Below are 16,924 nucleotides of genomic sequence, written 5' to 3'. Positions count from 1 at the left end.
TTAAAGGGAAATGCAATGAAGAACTGCTGAAGATACTTTCATTCTCAGGAATCATTTAAAAAAAAAAGAAAATTTACAGGCGGAAATCAATAAGTTAAAGGTGTAGTCAGCGATTCTAGAGAAATACTGTCAAAATCAGTGATATCTCCTTCTTATTCTTTTCTCAACAAGAAAGAATAAAATATTTTGGTTCACATACACATGATAACATAGTTAAACCACAGTGCTGCTACCATTAAACCTATCATAACAAAACAACATCGGGTGGTGTATGTATCCCAATATGTTCAACACTCCTATTGCTGCCTGAGGCTATCACATCTGTTAAAAGGGGCTTGTGTGTGTGTGTACTTGTACCTGTATCAACTATTTTTGTAAAAACAATTTCAGTTTTCTATGGTACAGGCCTTTAAAGGGCTGTTTGAGGATTAACACTAGTTTTAAGGTTCAGGTATGAATTAGGTTTATGTTAGGGTTAGTGTAAGGGTTGGGGTTAGGCATTTAGTTGCGATGGTTAGGGTTATGGTAAGGGGCTAGGGAATGCATTATGTCAATGAGTGTCCTCACAAGTATAAGTCGACAAAGTGACAAGTGTGTGTGTGTGTGTGTGTGTGTGTGTGTGTGTGTGTGTGTGTGTGTGTGTGTGTGTGTGTGTGTGTGTGTGTGTGTGTGTGTGTGTGTGTGTGTGTGTGTGTGTGTGTGTGTGTGTGTGTGTGTGTGTGTGTGTGTGTGTGTGTGTGTGTGTGCTTGCTTCCTCAAGAGCGGGTGAGACACTCTTTTCTGGCTGGTGATATAAACACCTCTTCATGGGTTTCTGACTCTCCTCCCTTCAGCTCTATATAAGGCTGGTTCCCATGGTGATGCATTGATAAATTGTGATATGGAGATGTGATGTCATCAAAATTACAAGCAGCTCAAATATAGACTGTGATGTGCCCGTCCCAATGTATATTATAAATACGGCCTTAGCATGTGATTGATTATTTACAATATCAATACATTTCAATCCAACTGGACAAGGTTTAACAAGGGAGGGGAAGAATAGGCCTATTGTGTTTTATATTGTAGACCATACTGATATGATATCTATACTGAGATTTTCAAAGTTCAACATTTTATTTTGTTGATTTGAGGGAGTATGTGACAATGACTATATGTTGTGATATCTTCTGTCAACATTAGTAGGCCTATACAGCTCACAATGATAAGTGCTATAACTATCACTTGTAAAAGAAAAATATATATATTTATATATAACACCAGAATGTTAATTACTTATTAAATCCGATATGGCATAAGTGTACATGATTATATTAGGACAAAACTACAATCTAAGCTATAATTTTCTCAAAAAATATGTGAAAGTGTGGAAGTTGTAATTGCACCGCCTGGCCGCTGGATGTCGCTGTGGGTCCATGGCCTGAACACTCGAACACATCGACAGTCTCTTCCTTTGCTGCTGTCACTGTCAGCTGATCTGTGTCTGTCTGCCCGGTGCGTTACCAAGTTCAGAGTTTGAAAGTGCAGGCTAATTAATGCAGGTAAGTGCAATAAAAGATAAATCATTAACGTCGCGGTGGTATGTGGACGAGTTGCTCACTGACTGAAAACTCCTTTTTAATTTGGCCAGCAGAAGAAGAGTAGCGGAAAGCGGCTAGCTGTTAGCTGTTAGCTTGGCTGTCTCATTGTGAACCGTTAATTTACTAATTTTGGGTCTTATTTTCTCCAGTCTTTGATCATGAAGAGCTCCAAAGAGGCCGTGCAGTCCGCCGCCAAAGAGTTCCTGCAGTTTGTCAACAGGGGAGTGTCTCCTTACCACGGTAAAGTCTGAAAAACTGAGAGTTTATCCTTTAATTCATCAGATGTATTTGTTTCTGGCCTTTAAACAGTGTATTTATACATGTGAGATTTGGTGGAAATGCATGAGCTACAACATGCATCGGAGTGTCAGTCTGTAGTTGAAATACATTAATACATTACTTAAAAGTTATATTTGTATTTGAAAAGTTAAACGTTGTTTTTACAGTTTTCACAGAAAATATTTTTTTATTCATTTGTTAAAATATGTATTTTTATAACTGAAATGCATGCTGTCTCCCTGAATGGACACGTGAACACTCTTACAAAAATGAACAGTTCGGACAAGTTAGTAGATATTATTTGATAAGGAACAGAAATAACTTGGCAGCAGTTTGGAGTTTGATATGATGTTTTCAGAACAAAGAGATCTACATGTGTCAGCAGCATTAAGAAGGTTGAGATGCTAATCAGTCTAGAAGACGACTTTGAGCTTGAGATAAGAGAGTGTGTGTGTGTGTGTGTGTGTGTGTGTGTGTGTGTGTGTGTGTGTGTGTGTGTGTGTGTGTGTGTGTGTGTGTGTGTGTGTGTGTGTGTGTGTGTGTGTGTGTGTGTGTGTGTGTGTGTGTGTGTGTGTGTGTGCGCCTGCCTGCCTGCAGAAGATGAGACATTTCATCATGTCTCCTACCTTTGCACTTTGATCTCTGGCATCCCACAAATAGAGCAGCAAATGATCTTAAAAGCAATAAACCATACACTTAATTTTGACATTACGTAGTTATTAAATTGCCATTGCATTAACATTACTACAATATAATCTGAGTGGTGAAAGTATGCATCATTTCTACTTAAATGTATTAATCAATATATCTATTTTGTTTATATATTTCTGAATAATTTATCATTGAGGTTAGTGCAGTCCAAAGTGAGTCAAAGCAAACTCCAGGCTAAAAAAACAAAGAGAAATTAAACATGTAAAGCAAAATCCACTATATCCATCTCTATGTCATTTAAGGGAGTTAGTTGCATGATAGTAAAGCATCTGAAAAGAGTTTGGCATATTTATCAATCCAAATGAAAGATATTGAAATTTAAGTTTGATAAACTGTACAAAGTGTTTATTTTAAGGTTTTTTTCTCCTCTTTTCGTCCCCGTTAGTGGTTGAAGAATGCAGGCGCCGTCTGCTGGATGCCGGCTTCATCGAGCTGAAGGAGACGGAGCAATGGGACATCAAACCTTCCACCAAGGTCAGAGAGGGGAAAGGGTTTCTGTAAGAGTTCACGGGAGCAAAACGGACACTTTCTTTATTGCTAGGTCGACAGATTATTCTCCAGTTTGGTGTGAAATGGGATTCAGCTTCATTGGAAAATGTGTAAATGGTCATATCATTTTGTATGTGGCAACCACTACCTGTAAAGTACAAGTACCTCAAAATTGTATTTAAGTTATTCCATTCTACTTTCTACTTCTACTTCACTGCATTTCTGCACACTGTAATATTATATATAATTATTTTTCTCAAGTAAAAGATCTGCATACTTCTTCCACCACTGATTCAAACCAAGATTTTTGTCACATAAAGTCAGATGATAAGAATGAAAGAATTCAAATATACGGCTGCCTTTCAGAATGGTTCCCAAACATTAGTAGTATTTTCTTTTAATGCGATACACGGATTATTTGTATGTGCTGTTTGTATAATAATCCATAATATGTAAATTAAATCCTTTGTTCTCTCTTCAGTACTTTCTGACCAGGAACTTCTCCTGCCTGATTGCCTTTGCGGTGGGCGGACGCTACCTTCCAGGGAACGGTTTCTCTATGATCGGAGCGCACACAGACAGCCCCTGTCTCAGGGTGAGAGGCCGCTATCATCTGTTCATTCATATCACAATCTGTCGTCTAACCCCTACTTGTTTAGACGGTAAAAAATCGTTTTTTTTAATTAAGTTTTATTCTACTTATGAACATTTATTTGCATAATTTTTTTCCAACTTTATCATATTCATTCATAAATTTAATTTCTTTATTTAACCTTGAAAGAACAATTGATGGGTGACCCTATTTTTCAATGACGTTGCGTTATATATACATAGAATACCCAATATTCAATAAAAAAGAACAAGTTTACAAAGATTGATTGTTACTATGTTAGACCAGGTTTCCAGAGGCTTTAAACTGTAACTGTGTCCAGGTGAAGCCGCGGTCTAAGAGGACGAAGCAGGGCTGTCTGCAGGTCGGGGTGGAGTGTTACGGAGGAGGAATCTGGAACACCTGGTTTGACAGAGACCTCACTGTGGCCGGACGCGTTATGGTCAAGGTACAACAAGGGTTTATAATATGGTTCTCTGGACTATTCCATTCATTTACAGCTTCACTATCACTGTACAATCTGTTCAATCTTAGTTTATTTCAGTGATGTATTAGTCTCGAATAGAAACAAAGGTCAAATGTAAAATAAACGTAACGATTTTGCATTAAAATTTCAAAAAAATACATAACCAATTTTCTATATATTTTCGAGCTGTGTACTAATAACATTGTGTGTGTGCGTCTGTCTGTCTGTCTGTCTGTCTGTCTGTCTGCCCTTCTGTCTGTCTGTCTGTCTGTCTGCCTGCCTGTCTGTCTGTCTGTATGTCTGTCTGCCTGTCTGTCTGTCTGCCTGTGTTGTCCCACAGAGTGACAGCAGTCTGGTTCAGCGGTTGGTCCATGTGAACAGGCCTCTGCTCCGGATCCCTAATCTGGCCATCCATCTTCAGAGGGACGTCAACGACTCCTTTGGACCCAACAAGGAAAACCACCTGTAAGTAAACGCATCACTTTACCACCTGTAACTAAACACACACTTTACCACCTGTAACTAAACACACACTTTACCACCTGTAAGTAAACACACACTTTACCACCTGTATGGAACTAATCACAACACTATGGAACTAAACACTTTAACTGATCTATTAAAGAATATTATATGTGCCAAGTTCAGATACACATAGATCAAGATGTTAAGATATAAATGAGAGGGAACAGAGATTTAGGAAACGCTTATCTTACATACAAAATCTTATATTACAAACTTCACAATCTTATTATTAGATGAGTATTGGGTTAAGTTTGCAATCGATTTTTGCTTTGTCGTGTGTACAGAGAGATTTTCTGAAACACTGTGGTGTTTAGGTGAATTTTTTGAAAATAGGGGGAAAATGTTTTTTTTTTTTTAATACATGTGTAGGTTTAGACATGGCCTTAGTCTGAGTTTGTGTCAAAGCAAGTGTGTGTGTCTGTCTCAGCGTGCCCATCATTGCGACTGTGGTCCAAGAGGAGCTGGAGACGGGTTCTGCTTCCCCTGCAGATGTCACCTCTCCTACCAACACGGTAAAACTGTCACACTCATATTATAATCACACATTTGGGGAACAACATAACAACTCAAAAACACACAGCAAAAATTTATGTGGCGTGTGGGAACAAGATGCAGCAAAAATGGAAGGATAAGAGAATAAAGAAAACATTAAAAAAGCAGAAATCCTAGTCAAAATGTCCTTTTGAGAACAGTAGAGAAGTAGAAGAAACCAAATTATGGTTGTTGTTCTGACAAATTTACACACTGTTTATATACAAAATACTAGGAAAATGTGACTTTTTTTTCATGCCTTAAAATGTTTTAAAATGCACAAATTATCAGATAAATTAATGTCTGAAAAATCTGCTTTGTTTTCAGCAGCATAGCCTGTTTAATAAAGTTAGTAAATGGGTAAAGTGAGTGATTTCAGAATAATAGCTGACGTCTGTCTGTCTGTCTGTCTGTCTGTCTGTCTGTCTGTCTGTCTGTCTGTCTGTCTGTCTGTCTGTCTGTCTGTCTCCAGGCCGAGAAACACCAGCCCGCTCTGGTGAAGGTTCTGTGTTCAGAGCTGGGCGTCCAGCCTGAAGCCCTGATGGACTTTGAGCTCTGTCTGGCCGACACGCAGCCCGCCGTGAGTCTGTGAATAAAACATTCACTTCCTGCAATAATACAGTCTAACTCTCTAAATCCTCTGCGTCTCATTTAGTTTGTGAATCATTTTGAAGCTTGTAACATTTTAAATTGTTTCTTTAATGATTAAGGTAAATACATTTTTTCTTGAGGATTTCACTGCATCATGTGAAAGTGGTCCCTTGTATTCCCGCCTTATAATTTTCATCCATCTCTGTGTTGTCATAAGACGAGCTATACTTTATTGTCCCTTATGTCCAAGCTAGAAAAAACACTTTCCACAGTGCACCTACACACATCGAACAGTTCATAAAATACTAAAAGGTATTAAACATGTTTTTTCCGGAAGTAATATAAATAAGGTATAAATTGTTTGGTGAGAAAGAAACATTAAGTGACTATTTAACTCATAGTGTCTCAGTTTCTTAAAAAGTCCATTTTATATATGTTCTATATCCTCAGAATCGCTTTTGTTACATCTTATTGTACAGTACACAAGAGTAAAATTCTTAGGCTTTGTTCTTCTACATCCTGTCTCCTCTCTCTAGGCGCTGGGCGGAGTGTATGAAGAGTTCATTTACTCTCCTCGCCTGGACAACCTGCACAGCTGCTACTGCGCCCTGCAGGTCAGAGGCAACACTACTCACTATCTGATTATTTACTACAATATCAACAAGTTTTTCTTTTGTGTTTCTCTTTGTTTTTCAGTCTGTTTTCTTGTTTTGACCGACACCCTCTGTCATTTGGTGTAAATACACAGCCTGTGCTCTGTAAATGGGCATGTTGCTGACGACGGTGGGCCCACTTTTACAGAGCCTATGCTGTGTATTTACACCATTGTATTTCGGCAAACGCAGTATGTACAGGTAGCGCATCATGAGGAGATATTTACTGATTTTGATAAAAAGGGATTTTGACAACAAGAGTTCTACACAATCGCTTACTCCACCTTTAAATGAATTTAGCACCAACTTTGAACACCTGAAACAGTTACCGAGACAGCAATCCCTAAGGTCCTTAATTAAAGGATCTTTTCCTGCTGTCCCTCCTCTGCCTGTGTGTCTCTCAGGCGCTGGTGGAGTCCTGCTCCGGAGACTCTCTGGCCAAAGATCCAAACATCCGCATGATCACTCTGTACGACAACGAAGAGGTGAGTGAGATGATGAGGCAAGAGTTTTCTAATGTGGAACAAGAAGACGTTCTGTTCAGTGTGGCGTGTCCGGTGTCTCCCAGACAGCTGTTGTTTTTGGTTGGATGTGTGAAGCCAGTCAAATCTTTGCTGAATTCATTATTTGTGTGCATTTTGTTGTCTTAAAATACTTCATTGCCAGTCTCTAAACCAAGCTGACAACTTGTTGAAAGACGAGTACTACAGGTGCATCCCAAACAATATGAAAATCATTTTAATTCCGTAATTTAATTCAAAAAGAGAAACTTTTTGAACTAATTATTCTAGAGTCATTACTTGCAAAGTGAAATATCTCAATATTGTGTGTGTGTGTGTGTGTGTGTGTGTGTGTGTGTGTGTGTGTGTGTGTGTGTGTGTGTGTGTGTGTGTGTGTGTGTGTGTGTGTGTGTGTGTGTGTGTGTGTGTGTGTGTGTGTGTGTGTGTGTGTGTGTGTGTGTGTGTGTGTGTGTGTGTGTGTGTGTGTGTGTGTGTGTGTGTGTGTGTGTGTGTGTGTGTGGTAGGTGGGATCGGAGAGCGCCCAGGGAGCCCAGTCTAACCTGACGGAGATGATCCTCACTCGCCTCTCCTCCTCAGCCTCAAACCTCACGGCGTTCCAACAGGCGGCTCCTCTGTCATTCATGATCAGTGCTGACATGGCCCACGCAGTGCACCCCAACTACCAGTCAGTACACGCACACGCGCACACTATCTGCTGTTACATAGACAATAATACACACACAAGGTGTTTGGTTATTTTAGCATCAAGGCAGGACACTGTAGGTGAATATTAAATATCATCATGAAACTTTGCTTGCCATTTTTTGTAGAAGTTTTTTTTTCAGAAATGTTTGAATGAATATGCAAATTTGGCAATATCTAAGTCATTTTAGAGCTAAATGTATTATAACTAAGACAATTAGCAACATTATCTCAGATTGTAAAGAATCTTGAACAGACAATAACAGTTGATTTTGTTTCTATGATTGATTTTCTTCCCAGGGAGAAGCATGACGAGAACCATCGACCTGCTTTCCACAAGGTGAAGATATTAGTTTATTTATTATTCATGTAAAGATGATACAATCCAAAATACAAATACACAATATTTTTTTATCATTTATGGCGGCAGCTTTAAAGACATTTGTAGTTTAATGTTGTGGTCAGTTGCTTGTGCTGTGTTATTTAAGGTTAGATTATGGTTTGGTTTTAGGCTTAATAATGATGAAGACCTGCCTGTTTTTCCCAGTGACTCCAGATTATTAACATATAATTTTTCTGCCAGGGCCCAGTGCTCAAATTCAACAGCAACCAGCGCTATGCCACTACGGCCGTCACCGCCTCCGTCATCAGGGAGGTTGCCAGCAAGGTCGGCGTGCCTCTGCAGGTACTGTGTGTGTGTGTGTGTGTGTGTGTGTGTGTGTGTGTGTGTGTGTGTGTGTGTGTGTGTGTGTGTGTGTGTGTGTGTGTGTGTGTGTGTGTGTGTGTGTGTGTGTGTGTGTCTGTGTCTGTGTCTGTGTCTGTGTGTGTGTGTGTGTGTGTGTGTGTGTGTGTGTGTGTGTGTGTGTGTGTGTGTGTGTGTGTGTGTGTGTGTGGTTTAAAGATGAGCCTCCATCTGCAAATAATTCAGCAGATTTTCATTATTTTTCATGTGTATTGAGTCACGGGACGGCTACCACAGGTCTCCTAGCAACATTTCTGTCTGCTCCTGGACGACACTGTTAATTAACATGTATAATGAAACACGTGCAAAGATAATGAATATATTTATAGTGCCAGGGTGGAAGAAGAGAGTCTGAAAAGGCCAACAAAAACATGTTATGGAAGCAAAATTTACAGAAATCTCAAAATGTAACTGGTACTTGAAAATAATGATGTTATTGCCTGCTGTGTCCTGTCTTAACAACACTTTAACATCGGACTCTCCATGATGTGTAGTGGTTAGAGTCCTCCCCCAAATAGAGGCTCAGTCCTCTTCATAGCAGACCCTGGTTAGAATCCGGCCCGGGTCGTTCTCTGCATGTCATTCCCCTCTCTGCCCCATTTCATCTGTCTCTCCAAACTATCAATTAAAGCATATGAAGGAATGCCAACAAAAAAAAATCTTAAAAAAATCTTTTAAATTCCAACAGTAGTGCATCTTTCTGCCTAAACCCTGTGTGAGGTGTTGTGTATTTAACCTCTTCCAGGATGTGATGGTGCGTAACGACAGCCCGTGTGGGACGACCATCGGGCCCATCCTGGCCGCGCGGCTCGGGGTTCCCGTGGTGGACATCGGAGCGCCGCAGCTCTCCATGCATTCTATCAGAGAGATGTGCTGCACCTCCAGCGTCCTGCAGAGCACCACACTGTTCAAGGTAACTACCGCTGGCAAGCAACACATGCATTAACACTGTCTCTCTGTCTGTCTGTCTGTGTCTGTCTCTCTCTCTCTCTCTCACTCTCTCTCTCTCTCGCTGTCTCTCTCTCGCTGTCTCTCTCTTTTCATCAGGACTTGCTGCAGTTTAATGTAGGGCTGCCCCTCTGTTTTTATATACTGTATATTTTTTTTCTATTTGAATCAATCAAGTTTTTTCTTTTTTTAATCATTTTCCATTTTTTCGTTTTTATTTTATCTTCTGTGTTTTACGGTGTTTTATGTTGTTAATATTTGGGTGTAGCTACTGTTATTGTGTATGTGTGGGTGTACTGCTGCCTGTGTCTTGACTATTGGAAAAATAGCATTGATTCTCAATGAGGTATTTCTCCTGGTTAAATTAAATAAATAAACCACACCTCTACTTCCTCCTCCAGGGATTCTTTGAGTTGTTCCCTACAGTGAGGAGCACGCTGGTCGTCGACTAGAAGAACCGTAACCGATGGAAACAAGGGGCGGCCATTTTCCACAAGTGACTGTGTCATTTATAATGCAACACATCAAGGATTCAACATGCACTGATGCAAAGAATATTAAAGGTGCACTATGCAGTTTCAGAGGAGGGGGATTTGTTTACATTTGCAGAGCCTGAAGTTAGTTTTTTTGTTTGGTTAAAAGAATATAACTTACATGTGCAAAGCTCTGACACACCCAAAGTTACATAGTGCACCTTTAACATCAGATGGTGTCAATCTTCACTTGTGTCCAATTGTGGAAGATGTTGTTGTCCTCGATTCTAAACATGCTGTAATCATAACAAAGAAAATCACAAGCAAATATGTATTACAGCACACAAGCACTTATTGGCATTTCTTATGAACTGAAATTGTTTAGAAAATAATAAAATACTGAAAAATCTTCTCCAAGTCGTCCTGTTTTCTGTCCAATTTATTAAAAAAAATAAATAAAAAGTTTCTTGTCTCATGTTTGGTTTTATTATACAAATGACATTGAATGTGGAAGGTTTAATCCTGCATGAGAGTAAAAGGTGATGTAATCTATTAAAACGCTGTAAGGAGCCAGATATGCTGCTCTCTCAAGTGTCCAGTACAGTTTTTGGCAGAAGGATAAAAAACTGATTTGATGCAGCAACGACTCCCTACTGCAAAATCTGCCTGTCAAGAACACTCAACTTTTAGTTGTATCATCTTATTTATCATAGGAAGTAGTGGAACATTTTGTCATTCTGAATAACCCTTAAGAAATGTCTTGGAAGAAACTGAAATAGAGAGAAATGACAGTCGCCTACAGTTAGCCTGCATATTGTTTGGGCTGTTGTCCACTGTCAGAGATGTCAATAAAGCTTATACGATTTCTAAGGATAATTAATACTAAAAAGAATGATAAAATGTAAATAAAAAATCTCTGCATGGTGGAAATAACAGAAAATAACCAACAATCGCACACTACTTTGATTTTCCTGGGGTGGACAAATAAATGGAAACACCTGCAGAATCCCTTAGAATGGGCAACACTGGATACAACTATATAAAGTATTTCATTGTTAAGTCAAAATGTGTATTTCTATGCAGGGTGAGTACCTTGAATAAATGTAGCAGAGGATGATTCTCTATTTTTATTTACAATGATGAATTTTTACATTATAAGGTTGTTGTTATTTTTTACGTTAATTAAGTAGCCTAAAGAACCACTGAAGTTATTCTAGCTGAAGTAAGTATTGAGCATTTATTTTTCTAAATATTTCTTGCATTGTGGCGCCTCCTTTGGCCTTGGTTTTCCTACCATCTCTCTCTCTCTCTCTCTCTCGCTCCCTCTCTCTCTCTCGCTCCCTCTCTCTCTCGCTCCCTCTCTCTCTCGCTCCCTCTCTCTCACACACACACGCTCCCTCTCACACACTTCCTCTCCCATCACTCCTGTGCAGTAGCCTATCGCCTTTCCTCGGAGATGGAGAGCTTGTAGAAGTGCAGCTCCAGTAGCCTAGCTGTTGGATGTACCATGAAGTCACCGCGGCTCTGGGCGACTCTCTGCCTCCTCCTCACCGCCTCCTGCCGGCTCTGCTCAGCTGCCCGACACGGTAAGACCCAGAATCACCCATCTAGCTATCCATCAATCTATCTATCCATCCATCCATCCACTAAGACAGACAGATGCACTTACCTTCTAATGAACTGGCTGCGTCTCGTCAATAGTAGGGCGGCGAGTATCACGACTTCCTCGTTGACAAGTCCCTGTTGCATAGTGACTGTTTTACTCTTCACATTACTCTACAATAGAATTACGTTTGGACTGCTTTCATACGCTGATTGTATTGCTTTACTTGCTTCTGATATGCTTATGTAGGCTACTGATTTTATGTAAAGTGTTTTTGGGTAGTCTACCTTGAAAAGCGTTGTATAAATAAAATACTAAGCAGTGAGTTTAGAGTGATCTAACAGCACTTTGCAGACTACATATTTTTATCTTTATAACATGTGGAAATTCTAAAATCTATATTTATATTTGAGTTTTTTTTTCTCTAAATACACTACAGGGTTTGTGGGAAATGTAAGCTTTAAGTGGCTCGATCCTATAGCCTACGATCTGGACTAAACTCGACTGATAATCTTGAAAATTAAATATCTTAAAATAAAGGAGTTCATCCTCGTTTGGCTATTTATAATATTCGCAAAGGGAGTTTTATTTCGGTTTACAAATTCCCCCCCTATACAATTATTAGTAAATTAAATTATTCCTGTTAGCGGAGCAAAAACAGAGCATCAACCTACCCTTCTGAATAATAACTAAGGCCTATTTTTGATACATTTACTACTCGTCTCATCTGTTTACACTGGTGCTGAATTGCGTCATTAACGCCAGTGTTCTAACCGCGGGTCAGAAGCTGATCTGTCTGTCTGTCTGAGCGAATCATTTTGTTGCAACGAAAACAACAAACACACAAACAAACAAGCAAACAGCAGGAGCGATGGAGGCAGCCTGCTGAGACCTTTAGTCAGTGGAGAGAGATTATTGGGTGTTAATATTTACCTTAATGAAGCCAATGTAATAGGCTATTCAACGGACATAAGAGAAGATATAGGTCCAAGAAAATTACTCTGAGTCTGTGTGTATGATTTCAAACCAGTGGCGTGGGCAGATATTGTATTTTGTGTGGGCTGGTACAAAAATCTATATGGGCCATCTTTTCCTAGAAAATTAAAATAATAAGAAAACCTTTAATTAGAAAAAAGGACAAACTGAAAAACAGCTAAAACAAGGGCTTTACAAACAGCTCAAACAAATATAATATTCAGGCTTAGATATATTTTCAGCAGTGTTGTTATGCCAAGTAGTACTGCCTGCCCACAGACAACTTCATCCACCTCACAGAAATACATTTCATCATCAGAATAATGCATTCACACTATAACTCTATTTAAATCACTCTGGAACTTAATTTCTGGAGATATAAGACTCTGTAATGTTTCCCTAGAGAGATATTATACAGAGGAATCATTAAGTTAATGTTATTCACCGTTAACATGCAACTGAGTTTCATAGACACACTGTATCCCCACATGAATATTGATCGTTTTGTGTTAGGAAATTACTCTTCTACCAGTCTGTCTTTAGAGATTAAAACTATTTATGTAGCAGGCGTTAATACCATTAAAATAACCATGATGGTACACATTAAAGGTGGAGTCAGTGATTCTGGAGAACGCTTGTTGTCGAAATAATTTTTTCTCAAATCTGTTAACAACATCTCCTCACGATCTGCTACCTGTCAATTCTGTATGTGGGCTGAAAACAATTCCAGTGTTGTTAATACACAGCCTAGGCTCTGTAAACGGAAATAGGTAGGTATGGTGGCCCCCTTTGCAAAAATGTAAATACATGTTATTATTTCGTTGTTAGTTTGGTATGCACAAACACGTAGAGAGAAGTGATTTTTTGCGAAAAAAACAGAAAAAATCTCACAAAAAAGGAGTGAAGAGTGAAGGTATTTTCCTGCCATCCTTGCTGCTGTTACAGTCTCAGACACATGTCATGTATCACTGCAGGCAAACTGTGAATCCCCACAGGAATATTGTAGCAACATTTTGAGCCGCCGTACACACAGCTATGACTCACCGGTTCCTCAGTGGCTGCCTGTCTCCATTATACAGAGTACAGCTTTTCAGCACCACGGACAGCGACCAGCAGAGAATAGTAAATGAGTTTACGGCCAAATTAAAATACCTAATAGGATTTTAATGCTCTGTAATTTGGCGTCTCTGATTCATGGTGTGTCTGAGAACATTGTGGTGATTTAAAAAAAAAATCATATGTAAAACTTACTGCTTTGGTATTTTCACAGGGATTAGTGTTAAAACTATACTAGACAGTCTATTGAAAAATAAAGCGATTTATAAACAGATTAACATGCCAGGGAGAGTTTGAGAGTCTCCAGAAGGTTAACATGTCAGTAGCCAACACCATTTCAGTCAAGTCCAAGTCTGTCCCACCCTTTTTAAAACAGTATTCTAGTCTTGGGGACAGTTTTCATCTGAACCCCAAACATAATATGTTTTAATAATATTTTTAAGTGGCCCTTAACACATTTTTTACATTATTCCATAAACAAGCAACGTACGGGCAAAAGAAAAACGCAACTGGTCCTCCTGTTCCCCATTACAACATATACTGTCCATAATGTTAATTGTTCAATGTTAAATATTTAAAGTTGTTAGTAGATAGAGACATTCATGGTTGGTTTCATGAAGAAAGAAAATTGAAAATCACCAGACCTATCCTTTAGAATACTACAGCAGTCAGAATGGTTCTTTGCGAGTGTGTAGAGCTAAAGTTTAAAGGTTCAACGAGCCGACAGGGTTATAACCTCCCTGCCTCCTCTGTCACTCAGCCACACCGTAAAGGTTTTCACTCTGCCCCGTTTGGTCTGACTCATTCTGCCTCAAATATCTTCTGTCATCCTAGACTCACACACACACACACACACACACACACACACACACACACACACACACACACACACACACACACACACACACACACACACACACACACACACACACACACACAGACACACACAGACACTCACAGCAACAGACAAAAATGCCAGCAGCTCCATTATGAAAATGACACTGGCTTGAATCTAGCAGGCCATTAATGGAAGATAAAAGCGAGACTTGAATGCACTGATGACGGTGATGGTGGTGGTGACTAAGCCTGATTTTCTTAAAGGTGCAGTGTGTAGAATTTATTGGTGTTTTTCAAATCAGACTTGGAAGATAATATTAATCAGTATGTTTTAATTAGTGTTTAATCACTTTAAAATAAAAGTGTTTTTTTTATGACCTTAGAATGAGCCTTTCATATCTACATAGGAGCGGGGTGCTAAAGCTGCCATGTTGCACCGCCATGTTTCTACAGTGGCACAGAACGGACAAACTTAACGACCTTACACGTTTTTATAGTGGGCGTCCTTGGGAAATGCACCTTTTGGAAGACCAAGAAGAAGAAGAAGTACTATAGAATAAATAACTAAATACATCTTCACCTCATCACTTGATATTGTGGAAAGACTCGAGGCAGTGGTGGATGATGCCATCTTTAGTTAGTATAGCTTAATTGTCCTTGAAGGCCACCGTAGCATCTGTAAGGATTCAAAATACAGAACAATTTGACCCACAATGCTTCACATACAAACATTATACAACAAACTAAAAAAAAGATTACAAGTGTGACTATAATTACATACAACCAACATTTTAAAAGTTAACTTCTAACTATTTTTATATATCTTTGCAGCTCATTCCATCTGTTTGCAGCAAAGTATAGTAAATGGACTGAGAGATAAGATGTAAGGCAGGAAGGGGCTGAGTGGGTGGACGTTAGTCATCGTGTGGAGAGTTGGAGAATGGGATAGAGAGCCTCTCTGCATGGTCTATGTATAGAAAGGCCTCAGCTTCCTCCTTTAATGGAGATTCCCTCTGTGATTGCTGCAGTTTGTTAGTGTCGTCGTGTAGTCGATATCCGCCTGACTTTCTATTGATTTCAGGAAACAGAGAAAACTCAGATTGAGTTCAGTTGAGTCTCTGAGGCTTCAGGTGAGGCTGTGTGGGGATAGTGATGTCATTTCTTCTCAAAGGTGAAAGGAAGTCACTAATTGTAGGCAGCAAAGCAAACATTTGAAACTTTGAACATTTGAAACTCAATTGATTTCTGTCCATAACCCAATCTGAAGTCTGATTTCTATGTTTTGCTCTCTAGTAACTCTACCATTATGTGTGTGTGATGTGTTAACTAACCAGCTTTAGTAGCTAGTTTAAGGTTATAATGGACATTGTATTACATTGTGTAAATTATATATTCTGTGCAAAAATACAGTGTTAGTGTGCAGTGCTACAGCTTAAATACCACCTCAGTAAGGGAAGGTTCCCTACGAGTGTGCTGAAGACTTTTTTTTTAACATATCTCTGACAGTGATACTGTTTAACTCAGAAAACCGTTGACATGTTGGAGGAGTGAGTGTGGTGTGTAGGGTTTGACTGTATCCTGCAGGACAACGTGTGCTTTCTTAAGTTATCGTAGGATGTATATGAATGAATAATTCACAGGATGACATAAAAGCTTAATGAAAACCATACGCAAACAGGCGTGAATAAACAACACAGCGAGCGGCTTTACATCTGCTGCTGTTTGCTGCCTCGCACTAACAGACTAGGATCTGGGAAAAGGTCAAAACTGTCACACACACATGTCCCCGTCACTTAGCAACACACGGGTAACGTCCAGTAAAGCTAAGGGCAATGGTTCAGGGTTTCCCCAAAGTAATTTCTGTCTATGTTTCTGTGCTTTCATTTTTAAAATTTGTTTCAGTTAAACATTTCACACATAGTTTCCACAGTGGCATATGATATTTTAATTTCCCTCTGGGGACTAAAGGTGGAGTCAGTGATTCTGGAGAACACTTGTTGCCAAAATCCAATGAATATCTCCTCCAGATCCGCTACCTGTACCTGGCTTACCTTACAGCTTATTGTTTAATTGATATGGATTAATATTTCTGTATTTGTTGTTTTTGTGTCTGCAGGTTGTTTGTTTGAAAAGAAGCTGTGTCCGAGAGATCAGCTGTGCAACGATGGTGAGTACATCTTTTTTTTATCTCTCTCCATCCACATTTACTGATTCCTGACCCTGCATAAACAGAGAACATGGTGCATTCACATTCACACAGAATAATATTTACTATTCCATTGCACTGGCAGTATGAAACTCTATCCTGATTAAGCCTAGGGCGTTCATTATTTCCACATGAGCGTTCTGCTTTGATGTAGTGTCTTCATCAACATTTTAATAAATCCTCGTAGCTGTCGACTGGGATTCCACTTCTGCTAATTGGAAATATAACCAGATTAATAGCATATTAAATGCAAGTAAAGAAACACATCATTTCAAACATAAATGTCTTGATAACTCTGCATATTGCACAGATCTTAACGGAATTACATTTGGACTGATTTATATCTCAATATATTTCTTTCAAAACAAATGTAGTGTGTGTTGGGTGAGCTTGCCCTTTAAACATATCTATTCCATTTATTCCCATCAGTACACCACTCCCTTTTCA

General features: G+C 39.2%; 2 protein-coding genes across 2 annotated transcripts in view; both read left to right on the top strand.

The window, feature by feature from the left end:
• The first annotated feature begins 1,427 nt into the window (after positions 1–1,427).
• Positions 1,428–10,265, top strand: dnpep (aspartyl aminopeptidase). Its single transcript, XM_080052790.1, has 15 exons — positions 1,428–1,541; positions 1,730–1,820; positions 2,956–3,044; positions 3,541–3,654; positions 3,992–4,117; positions 4,476–4,600; positions 5,088–5,172; positions 5,664–5,771; positions 6,319–6,396; positions 6,840–6,920; positions 7,460–7,620; positions 7,938–7,977; positions 8,221–8,322; positions 9,125–9,292; positions 9,729–10,265. The coding sequence occupies exons 1-15, from the start codon at positions 1,536–1,538 to the stop codon at positions 9,777–9,779; spliced, it is 1,425 nt and encodes a 474-aa protein (XP_079908916.1). The 5' UTR covers positions 1,428–1,535; the 3' UTR covers positions 9,780–10,265.
• Positions 10,266–11,307: 1,042 nt separating this feature from the next.
• LOC307269914 (receptor-type tyrosine-protein phosphatase-like N) overlaps positions 11,308–16,924 on the top strand; it is a gene marked incomplete at both ends in the record, with an annotated part of 24,248 nt that continues 18,631 nt past the window's right edge. Inside the window, 2 exons of the mRNA XM_080053000.1 lie at positions 11,308–11,386; positions 16,388–16,438. Coding sequence (XP_079909126.1) covers positions 11,308–11,386; positions 16,388–16,438 — 130 coding nt within the window. The remainder of the gene's footprint in view (positions 11,387–16,387; positions 16,439–16,924) is intronic.

This window comes from Ammodytes marinus, assembly GCF_949987685.1.
Source record: "Ammodytes marinus genome assembly, chromosome: 24".
Taxonomy (NCBI): Eukaryota; Metazoa; Chordata; class Actinopteri; order Uranoscopiformes; family Ammodytidae; genus Ammodytes; species Ammodytes marinus.
Note: the sequence above shows the minus strand (reverse complement) of the source record. Positions and strands in the feature narration are given on the sequence as shown.

Coding starts and splice junctions, on each gene's coding strand:
- dnpep (XM_080052790.1), top strand. Junction 4,118..4,475: donor CCGGACGCGTTATGGTCAAG/GTACAACAAGGG, acceptor GTTGTCCCACAG/AGTGACAGCAGTCTGGTTCA. Junction 5,173..5,663: donor TCACCTCTCCTACCAACACG/GTAAAACTGTCA, acceptor GTCTGTCTCCAG/GCCGAGAAACACCAGCCCGC.